This window comes from Schistocerca nitens, chromosome 3 (assembly GCF_023898315.1).
Source record: "Schistocerca nitens isolate TAMUIC-IGC-003100 chromosome 3, iqSchNite1.1, whole genome shotgun sequence".
NCBI lineage: Eukaryota > Metazoa > Arthropoda > Insecta > Orthoptera > Acrididae > Schistocerca > Schistocerca nitens.
Window position 1 is genome coordinate 935,241,896 of NC_064616.1, and position 12,238 is coordinate 935,254,133.

Consider the following 12,238-nt stretch of genomic DNA (forward strand, 5'->3'; position numbering starts at 1 on the left):
ACTTGTGAGCCGTGGGATGAACTTAGTGTCAACACAATCCATTCCAAATGCTGCATCAGGGTGCTGAAATCTTACATTCTTCTGCAATCTATTAGATGGCCAGTCATCAATTGGCATACACAATTTTGTTGACGTTCCTGACACGAGTGTAGTCTGTAGATATTGGAGGGCATCCTGAACAAGGGCCATCTTTTTTAACTTCCGTCCAGCCATTTTTAACCCTGTGAGCCATTCATAACACAGAGTACAGCTTAAGCCCTCATCACCTAGACTTCCTGCATCATTTGGTGTGTCTCTGTTTCACGCAAAATTGCAAGCAGACGCATTGCTCTTCTACCTTCGCAAACTGTGGAACGCAACGTCCCACTCAACACAGCACTGAACAATAACAGACATACAGCAATGAAATTTCCAGCTGTTACACATTAAACACAGGGGTGTGCAGGGATGCCAACTGCATTTCACTCCAGTGCACAATTGATGCAAAATTACAAACGTTTTAGAATTTTTTGAACAGACCTTGTACAGTCATTGTGCTTGCTGGACTGCTGGTAACACTTTGGAACTGATTTCATGCAGTTACTCACAAACACCTTTCACAATTCACAGTAGTCCCTGTCCATCAGGACATGAGATGTGCATGGTCTTGGTTTAGCTTTGATTGTTCCTTCACCTTTCCAGTTCATAATTACATCACTTGCGCAGCTTTAGGAGTAGCGAAATGTCACTGATGGATTTGTTACCCAGGTGACATCCAGTGATTAGTCCACACAAAATATAATTGTCAATTTGTATGGATCTCTAAATGGTGATTGATGTTAATTTATTTTTTGAGAATTTTGAACAAACGATGAGCAAGATTTTAAAACTCAAAACTAATGTTGTATGTGGTGATTTCAACTAGTTGTCTGGCTCAGATGAGCCCAACTCAAAAACATCTACAAACTTACTCAGATCATTAAATCTATTATTACAGCCAACATGTGGGAATACCTGTATGGAAAATATTATAGTTAATTTCTCAAGAGACATGTACTCTGTTAGCATAGCAGATGAATGTTTTGTGGATTGTGATCCACTATTCCTCACATACCACTATGCACAGACAGGTATTATGTGACTACAAATAATAAGTCAAGCATGATGTGGGTTAGAGGCCAGGAGGAGGAATATACTATTCACAGTCTCTTAGAAACACAAACTGCTACTTTGGTCATGAATACGATGTAGATAAATAAACTGTTGAAACTCTCTTTAACAATTTCTTGAGGACATATATTGATTTATGGTACTCCTTGAAATTGTTAATCGGGCATTAATTGCATTTGAAAATAAGAACATGGTCTCTCTTGAGCTATGTGACTTGAGTAAGGCTTTTACTGTACTCCCTACGACATCTTACTAGCCAAACTACAGTATTAGGGAATAAATGATATGGCATTTCAAGCAATTAATTCTTATCTAAATAATAGTAGGCAATATGTGTAAATTCAAGGTAAGCATTCTTCCCTGAAGAAAGTCACATCTGGTGTGCCCCAGGGCTGTGTCCTTGGACCGTTCTTCTTCATTCTGGCAATTAATGATCTGCCACATTGTCTTGGGTTTCAGTTATCTGCTATGCAGATGACACAACTTTAATCACTACAAATCAAGATAGGTTAAGGTTATGCCAGAAATCAGAGGAAACACTCCTACACACTAAACTGGTTCACATCTAATAAAATACTGTGCAATCCAGAGAAGCTGCTGGGGCAAGGTAAAGACATAGAAGCAAAATCTGTAAAACTGCATGGAATACACATTGATTACAAACTAACTGGAAACCCCATATTAGTCCTGTATGCAGAAAGACATCAAGGGCGTCATATCTTGTATAGAAATTATCTGATATAGTGAGAAATGAATATCTCAGGATAGCTTACTTCAGTTTTCAGTCTTGCATATCCTATGGGCTGTTGTTATGGAGTCACTCATGTCATGTCAGTGACATATTACTGATTCAAAAAAAGGTGCTAAGATTAATGTATAAGGTTGGTGCAAGAGAACACTGCTGCCATTTATTCACTACGACAAAAATAATGACAGTGATCAGTCTTTAAATCTATGAAGCATTGATATATACAATAAACATTGTTGCAGAGTTTGACACCAGAGAGAACATACACTGTCAGGATACCAGAAATGACGAATATTGACATTCCTAGACATAGGCTGACAAAAACAGACAACTCTCACAAAGTGAACTGTTCAAAATTTTTAAATTAATTACTACATTCTGAAGTGAATACGTCTTTCAGTAATTTTAAAAGTGAGTTGGATAAAAGATTAATAAACAATGCATTCTGCAGTTTAAGAGAATTTATGGATACTAATAGTGTAGAAATTGAGCTTCAGGATGAAGATTATAATTCTGTGCAACAGGTTACCAAAACATAAATTTGTACATGCGATGTGAACAGTAATTAATACAGTGATTGCTTCTGTATATGGATGTAAAGCTCATTCTGCTACATGTTGTCAACAGCTAATAAAGAATCTGAACCTTAAACACAGAAAGTTACATTAGTGTGATATTTGAAACTTCTTGGCAGATTAAAACTGTGTGCCCGACCGAGACTCGAACTCGGGACCTTTGCCTTTCGCGGGCAAGTGCTCTACCAACTGAGTTACCGAAGCACGACTCACGCCCAGTACTCACAGCTTTACTTCTGCCAGTACCTCGTCTCCTACCTTCCAAACTTTACAGAAGCTCTCCTGCGAAACTTGCAGAACTAGCACTCCTGAAAGAAAGGATATTGCGGAGACAAGGTTTAGCCACAGCATGGGGGATGTTTCCAGAATGGGATTTTCACTCTGCAGCGGAGTGTGCGCTGATACGAAACTTCCTGGCAGATTAAAACTGTGTGCCCGACCGAGACTCGAACTCGGGACCTTTGCCTTTCGCGGGCAAGTGCTCTACCAACTGAGCTACCGAAGCACGACTCACGCCCAGTGTGATATTTAACTGTCAAAATCGCTTAATAATAATAATAATAATTCCCGTGGAGGCCCGGGAAAAGAATAGGCCTCCGGTATGTTCTGCCAGTCGTAAAAGGTGACGAAAAGAACAAACCAGTAATAGGGCTAACCCCCCTTTTAGTGTGATTAGTTGGTTCAGGACAGAACTAAAGAAGCCTCGGACAAGCGCCGTCATGGTCGGGGACGACACTTGAACCCTATGCCCGCCCACAATGGTAACGACACTGCTAGCCAACTGGAAAATGATTCAAGTCCAAATAGAGGTGTTTTGCAGGATATGCTTCCTGCAACCACCCTAGAACGAAAACAAAGACAGAGGATGAGATGGTCAGATGAAGTTAATCAACACCTCATGTTCTGTTATTACCAAGCAACAAACCTAGGAACCAACACAACTGGATACAGATCACAAGTATACACAACATTTATTACCAGATACCCAGAATTAAAATTTTTTTTAACAGAACAATGACTAGCTGATCAGATCCGTGTAACAATCAAAAATAACAGGATACCCCAGTCAGAATTAGAAAACATCAAACTACAAGTACAACAAATACTGGAACAAAATAATATGCAATCAGAAGAAGAAGAAAATACAGTAATGGACTCAAGCATCCCAGAGCAAACAAAGAACAACACGCATCAATTAAACAATCAGAGGAAAACAAAATCTTAAGAACAAGCACAAATAGAACACGAAGTGACACACATGTTAGATATAGAAGAAAAATTTCAGCTGACATATATAGAATGCAAAGACACAAATACAGGCATTAGACCATTCCTGCATAGACCACCAAATAACCCACAAGTCGAAACAAGAATAACAACTATCAACACAGTCATACACAACAAAATAAATGAAAACACAACTATGGAAGAGTTACAACTACTGGTTTATATAGGAGCACTCACTACACTAAATATACACACTAGGCAGAGATCAGAACCAACCAACACACAGAAGAAACCCACAAAACCAGCATGGCAACACAGGCTACAGATCAGAATAGAAAAACTGAGAAAAGACATCGGACAGCTAACACAATTTATAAGAAATGAAATGTCAGAAGAAAAAAAACGAAAAAGGTTAGGTAAAATCTCCCAACAAGAAGTGATAGAGCAATTGGATGAAAAGAAGCAGAAATTACAAGCATTGGCCAAACGACTTAGAAGATACAAAAAAAGTGAAAATAGAAGGAAACAAAACCAAACATTCAACACAAACCAAAAGAAATTTTACCAGAAAATAGATAACACACACATTAAAATAGACAATCCACCAAACATAAGACATGGAACACTTCTGGAGCAACATATGGTCAAACCCGGTACAACATAACGGGCATGCACGGTGGATACAAGCAGAAACAGACACATACAAGATGATACCACAAATGCCTGAAGTGATAATTTTGCAACATGAAGTCACCCAAGCAATTAATTCTACTCACAATTGGAAAGCCCCTGGAAAAGATAAAATAGAAAATTTCTGGCTAAAGAAGTTCACCTCAACACATTCACATCTAACTAAATTATTTAACAGTTACATTGCAGACCCATACACATTCCCTGATACACTTACACATGGAATAACTTACCTGAAACCTAAAGATCAAGCAGACACAGCAAACCCAGCTATATATCGCCCCATAACATGCCTGCCAACAATATACAAAATATTAACTTCAGTCATTACACAGAAATCAATGACACATACAACACAGAACAAAATTATAAATGAAGAACAAAAAGGCTGTTGCAAAGGAGCACGAGGATGTAAAGAGCAACTGATAATAGATGCAGAGGTGACATATCAAGCTAAAACTAAACAAAGGTCGCTACACTATGCATACATTGATTACCAAAAAGCTTTTGATAGTGTACCCCACTCATGGTTACTACAAATATCGGAAGTATACAAAGTAGATCCTAAATTGATACAGTTCCTAAACATAGTAATGAAAAATTGGAAAACCACAGTTAATATCGAAACAAATTAAAATAATATCACATCACAGTCAATACAGATTAAGCGTGGAATATACCAAGGAGACTCATTAAGTCCTTTCTGGTTCTGCCGTGCTCTGAACCCACTATCTAACATGCTAAGTAATACAAATTATGGATACAATATTACTGGAACATACCCACACAAAATCACACATTTGCTATACATGGATGATCTAAAACTACTGGCAGCAACCAATCAACAACTCAACCAATTATTAAAGATAACAGAAGTATTCAGCAATGATATAAATATGGGTTTTGGAACAGACAAATGTAAGAAAAATAGCATAGTCAAGGGAAAACACACTAAACAAGAAGATTACATATTGGATAACCACAGCGACTGCATAGAAGCGATGGAAAAAACAGATGCCTATAAATATCTAGGATACAGACAAAAAATAGGAATAGATAATACAAATATTAAAGAAGAACTAAAAGAAAAATATAGACAAAGACTAACAAAAATACTGAAAACAGAATTGACAGCAAGAAACGAGACAAAAGCTATAAATACTTCTGCTATACCAATATTGACCTACTCATTTGGAGTAGTGAAATGGAGTAACACAGACCTAGAAGCACTAGATACACTTACACGATCACAATGCCACAAATATAGAATACATCACATACATTCAGCAACTGAAAGATTCACATTAAGCAGAAAGGAAGGAGGAAGGGGATTTATCGACATAAAAAACCTACATTATGGACAGGTAGACAATTTAATAAAATTCTTTCCAGAACGCGCAGAAACTAGCAAAATACACAAAGCAATCACTCATATAAATACATCGGCTACACCACTGCAATTTCATAACCACCTTTACAACCCTTTAGATCACATAACATCAACAGATACGAAGAAAGTAAATTGGAAAAAGAAAACACTACATGGCAAGCACCCGTATCATCTAACACAGCCACACATCGATCAAGACGCATCCAACACATGGCTAAGAAAAGGCAATATATACAGTGAGACAGAAGGATTCATGATTGCAATACAGGATCAAACAATAAACAACAGATATTACAGCAAGCATATTATTAAAGATCCCAATACCACAACAGATAAATGCAGACTTTGCAAACAACAAATAGAAACAGTAGATCACATCACAAGCGGATGTACAAGACTAGCGAATACAGAATGCACCAGAATACATGACAATGTAGCAAAAATAATACATCAGCAACTTGCCGTATGACATAAACTAATAAAACAACATGTTCCCACATACAAGTATGCACCACAAAATGTACTGGAGAATGATGAATACAAATTATACTGGAACAGAACCATTATAACAGATAAAACAACACCACATAACAAACCTGACATCATACTCACCAATAAAAAGAAGAAATTAACACAACTAATCGAAATATCCATACCCAATACAACAAATATACAGAAGAAAACAGGAGAAAAAATTGAAAAATACATCCAACTGGCAGAGGAAGTCAAGGACATGTGGCATCAAGATAAAGTTGACATTATACTGATTATACTATCAACTACAGGAGTCATACCACACAATATCCACCAGTACATCAAGGCAATACAGCTACATCGAAACTTATATATACAACTACAGAAATCTGTAGTTATTGATACATGTTCAATTACCCAAAAGTTCCTAAATGGAATGTAACATACACCGTACAGTTAAAAGGAAGTGTCGCTTGATCAAGGTCCGCGTCACTTTCCATTTTTAACCAGACACCCGTCAATAATAATAATGGAATATCAATTGATATTAAAATATTATGTCATGATTTCTGAACAAAACTTGAAAAGAAATTTGAAAAAAATGTGAAAAAAGTTTTGCAAAATGATGCATGTAAAAGTAAGGAATAAAATAGATTAGAGAAACATTTGACATGCCTTTTGAATGATGCAGAAAGTTATCAACAGCAAATAAGGTGCACAGTCAACATAGCCTACTCAACAAATCTCATCCAGTACTCTTCGAAATTCTAAGTTAAATGTTTAACTTTAAATTCTGCTTGGCACCTTGTTTGCTGTCCACAATTTTGAGCATCATTCAAAGGGGTGTAAAATGTTTCTTTAATCTGTATATTTCGTACTTTTAGACAAATCATTTTACAAAACATTTGATCTTTCTTTCCCCCTGTCATGTTCCAGTTGCTTATGATGAGAGTAACAATCACCATCTTTATGCCTTCCATGTGTGTTCTATTGTCTCTTACCATAACTTCATGATCCTTACACTACCTATATGATGGTGGTAGCCGAGTAGTTAAACCTGCAATACTTTTTTTCCTAAATTAACACAGCACAGTTTTGTAATTGTCACCATTATTTCAACCCTTCTCATTTAAGTTACTAAAGTACCTCTGTTAAGTTTTCACATGTGTTATACTGATCTGTAACTACACTAGCAACAAATATCTGAATTAAAGGAATAGATGTCTTCCATAAGAATGACTTTGTAAGGACCCCCAACAGTGGAGCATTGCTGGAGACTAAGTACCACTAAGTCTTCTGTGAGTTTTCCTTAACAGGTGCAGTACACTGCATCAGCTGTCTTCTATTCGTGTTCCCTTTTGCTGATATCAGCTGAAAGAGACTAGTTCTGGAACTCTGCTACTGCTGTTTTGACAGTTAACTACTAGTATTTTAACATTTGATTTAGCTAGTTCAGTAATCAGTTAGTGGATGATGGATATTCATAAGCACGTCTCTGAGTTATGCTTAAATTAAAGAGAGAGACCCATGTACAGGAAACTTGTACTCTGCCTCTGAATGGTTGCTTCCAGAGTAAAGTGCATGTCTGGATGATCCAGTGGAACCTTAGAAGTCACCATCTTATAGCACAGGTTAAAGACGGCAGCAGAGTTCATCCTAGTACTGAAAAATCTTGGTTCAGGCCATTAACTCACTCAACTCTAGCCTGCAAGACAGGTCAGTAGCAAATTCTCAACTGTGCTGAGACCTCATGAGTGAGCCTAGCTTTTTCTCCAATTCCACTAACCCCCACAAAGAATAGGGAATCCCAGATTCCACTAGAATTTTTAGATTTCATTAACCCTGATCAGTGCAGACTACTTCTTTTGTGCCATTTTGTTTTACGAATTACGGCTTGTCACTGGTCACGTATGCCACCATTACATTGAAAACTGCTGATCTTAATATGCAATGTATTGAGGAGTGTTAAGCTGACATTCAGACTTCATTTTGTCATATGTCTGGCAGATTGCATCAAAGAATATGTAATACACTGCCTAGTGTACTTCAATGCTTTACTTTTTTGGGGATAGTGAGAGAAGATCACGTTTAGAGAAAACTAAAAATTTTATGTTGCTTCTTTAATGTAATAAAGGTATAAGCTATGGATTTCATCTGTAAATATCATTTACACGCTACAAGTTTATCATTTCTTGAAGGAAGTAATTTTCATATATGATGCTGTTTATTATTTAAAACAGACACTTATTTCTTGGGCCATTATCTGATGCCTCCTACTCATGGATCATTATAAAACATCGTGCAAAAATTACATTATATTTGTCGGTGTGTCATGATCCACACAGCAGAATGGAAAGGTGCATGTGTAATCGCACCTCATATTCCTGTCAAAAGGCATAATATTGTCCTTTGTTTTTCTTGCAGTGCTCCACATCTTCATGAGGTCAGCATGTTAATCTGGGTTTGGCAATATTAGTGGTAGAGGGTGGCCGAGTTATCCCATGGCAGAATGTGAGAATATTTTCGAAAAGTTTATCATCATAACTGAGATGGAACATGGATACCAGTTTGGTATTCACCTAATTGGATGTGGGAACCATCTAAAAACCATTTCCAGACTGTCTGGCACATGGGCCTCGTTGCTGATCTGCTGGGTGGATTAAATTCAGGGGCAGTGTGCCTTCTCTAATCCTGGAAGTGGCTTGCTATCGTGCATGGCTAGTCGACCAGGTCAAAGGGCGTAACATTTTTAAAAAAGCCTAAAGGCTTACAACACTGATTGTCATTACACAGTAAATGAAAAACAGATATTTTATTATGTACATTTATATTACATTTAGTATTTTTGACCATGAAATCTCATTGTGTTTACTAAAATTATAATATTTTCAGGGAATGGAATGTCATGGTGTTCCAGAATATGTAATAGTTAATGGAAGAGTGTGTGTTGATGAAGGTGATTTGAAGGCTGTTCAAGGTTTTGGGAAATTTGTTCCAACACCAGTGTATTCGGAATATGTTTATGAGAAGGTTAAACATGCCGAAGTAAGTACAGTTAATATTGTGTGATTTTGTAGATGAATATATTCCTCTTTTGGTCTCTTGCATTTATTAAAACTAGCATGTTAATATGCCAGTCTGTAGATCCTAAAGCTATCCGTTGTGTGCACATATCTTCTACATCAGGGATGGTATGACAGTACTTTCTTGGTCAATGAAAGGAATGTATCAGTGTTCACTTATCAGAGTGTGTGAGTGTGTGTGTGTGTGTGTGTGTGTGTGTGTGTGAGAGAGAGAGAGAGAGAGAGAGAGAGAGAGAGTTATTGCACATTTTTCTTTGACATAACATCAGATCTGAAACTGAGTGTAATAATTAACTGTAAAAATTTACAGAAAAGTCATTGACAACTAATGGTTTTCAGGAGGATGCAACTTTGAATGCAGTATCAGTACCCGCAGTTGTAACGAAAATGAATGAACTCAAATTAGATATTGCAGTTGAAAATGGTGGAATTCTTCTGGAGCCAAAACTGGCTGATGAAGCACCTGTGTCCCCAGCAGCTGAAGCATCACTCACGAGTTGCCCATCAAGTAAGGGACAACGTAATCTGCAAGATTCAACCTTCTCAATAAGTGGTAAGATTATAATTTACATATCTGTGCAGAGAGTATACCGTAATTGCAAAATAATGCATTAGGAACTCAGTCTTCTTCTCCCAAAGGAAAGTATAAATTGTGTAAGATGTGAAAACTATAGAACAATTCAAAGGCATAAATGTTTGGCGGTATAATTTTTCTTGCCACAGTAATCTTACCTTATCATGTATAATTACTCACACCTTGGTGGTTTTTAACCTTAAAACTGGTGATACCATAATTCTAGTAATTCTTGTGGCTAACCATTAATAATACTGAAAAACTATGATGTACTAAAAAATGTAGCTTCCTGAAGTTATGCTTTAGATATTTTTGTTAAAATTCCATTCATTTACAGCTTCCTTTGTCTGCCATACTAATGTGCTACAAATAAAGCGTACATCAAAAAGCCAATTTCCACAATTCTAACAGGTCTAGACTCTCAAGACAGCTTATCTTTACTTACCTCCATGGCACCAAGAAGCAGACTCCACACCACTACATCATTACTGTCATTGAGAGTGATGACCTTACAACATGGATTCACAATAAAAGCAAGGGAAACTTATGTTAAGAGAAATGATAAAAATATAAGTAATTACAGCACATTATAGTTATTGACTGAACTAACTGTTCTGTTATTGACAGTAACGTAACTTTACAATGCATTAAGTAATACTGCAAAAATAAATGTCAGCATCGGTAACTTGCACAGGTGATACTGCAGCATACAGGGCAATCACTTCTGCTATGTTGTAGTAGTAAATCTTGCACAAAAAGCCATGTTTCACAGTGGTTTGGAGTCTGTTAAGTGTGACTAAAACAAAGGTACATTATATCCAACTGAAGCATGCTAACTGATAAACTTGTGTGCTGAAGTGAACACACTAATCATGCCTTATAGTACAACCTACAGATTGAGACATAGTAGGAAAATAATGTTTGTAAGTTAATGAGCTCAGGACTTCATAAAAGAATCTAACTGCATGCTTGCTATCCATAGCACTTGAATTTTTCATTATTTTCCAATTCTCAATATTCGCTGACCAAAATAACCCACTTCCAATTCTCATGTTTCAGAGGAGCTCGATGACACTGCAAGGAAGTCCTGCATCAGAGTGAAGAACCCCCCTGGTGGACAGTCATCTGGTGGGTTTTGGTGAAGCAGTGCGATTCTGTGCACGTATTGGCAGCTGATATTTTGGTTATGCTGTGCAGCAGTGCCTGGCAGCTGGTGTGATAATTGTTCAGATACTTCATGTGTAAAATTGTATGCTGTTGCTTTTTAAAATTGGAATTGTAAGGAGACGTTCCAGCTATGTCTAGCTTGAAGTAAGCCACAGAAGAAGAAAGTGTAAGTTGATTGTTGTGTGGGTACTTTTTCATAGTGGTGCTTTGAAGATAAGTTTAATATGGTTGGTTTTGTTGTAAATGTTGTTTGTTAACATTCTGCCCACTGCATTGTACCAAGTAAAAGCTCATTATTCTTATTGTTATGCAGTAATGTTTTAATTATTCTCTTGTAATGCTTGTTTGCATCTGAAGCTGTTATAATTACAGAAGCTGGAAACATTGTTTCAGTACTCTTTAAGTGTAGCTTTCTTTAAATGATATTGAACAACTCTTCTACTCAGTATTCAGAAATACTTTGTCAGAGTGACAGAAGTCTTGGCTATGTATGTTGTATGGTTGCTGAAATGTATGGAGTTAACAGATTAACACTGCCTGTTTTTATGAGCACATTTTGGTATACAGTAATTGTTGTGCATTACAAGTTGTGTAGAAAAATACTTAGAGGTAAATTGCATATATGACTGTAATAGAATAAAAATTGTTTCATAATGATTTGTATGCCATGTAAGCACAGTTTCTCGAGAAAAAATGTCTTCATGATGTTTGAATGTTAATCAAATGAATGTATGTGACGACTGTTGTTTCTTCATATTGATGGCACAGTGAACAGAACTTACTGTGGACATTTTAATTTATTTTGCTTTATCAATTAATAAATTTCTTTAACCTTATGTTGTTGTTAATTCTTGAACCAACATCAGTTTCTGAGGCTTTGATTGCCAACATGATTTAGATATACGTCCAGAAGAAAGTACAGTGTAACCTTATTAATCTGGACTAAGACGTATGGATTATAGGAAATCATGATTATCCTGAAGTTCAGAAAAAACTTAGAATGAGATGCATTAATACCATAAACACAGGAATTATATTTATTTTGTAATAAAAATGTAAATTATTATTACTTTTTCATATATTTTGAACAGTGGATGAAATAATTGGAAAGTTTTGTATGTCTTTTACTTGCAGCACAATTGTGCAGGCATTTCAACAGCG

At 36.5% G+C, this 12,238-nt stretch overlaps 1 protein-coding gene across 3 annotated transcripts in view; it reads left to right on the forward strand.

Annotated features, from left to right (window-relative positions):
• The window catches only part of LOC126249007 (dihydropyrimidinase-like), a 224,264-nt gene extending 212,351 nt beyond the window's left edge, over positions 1-11,913 (forward strand). For 2 of the 3 annotated variants that reach the window (XM_049950595.1, XM_049950596.1), the window contains exons 11-13: positions 9,146-9,298; positions 9,676-9,889; positions 10,970-11,913. In XM_049950595.1, the coding sequence (XP_049806552.1) occupies positions 9,146-9,298; positions 9,676-9,889; positions 10,970-11,052 (450 nt within the window). In that variant the 3' untranslated portion in view covers positions 11,053-11,913. The remainder of the gene's footprint in view (positions 1-9,145; positions 9,299-9,675; positions 9,890-10,969) is intronic. The other variant, XM_049950598.1, reaches the window with a different exon arrangement.
• Positions 11,914-12,238: the final 325 nt, after the last annotated feature.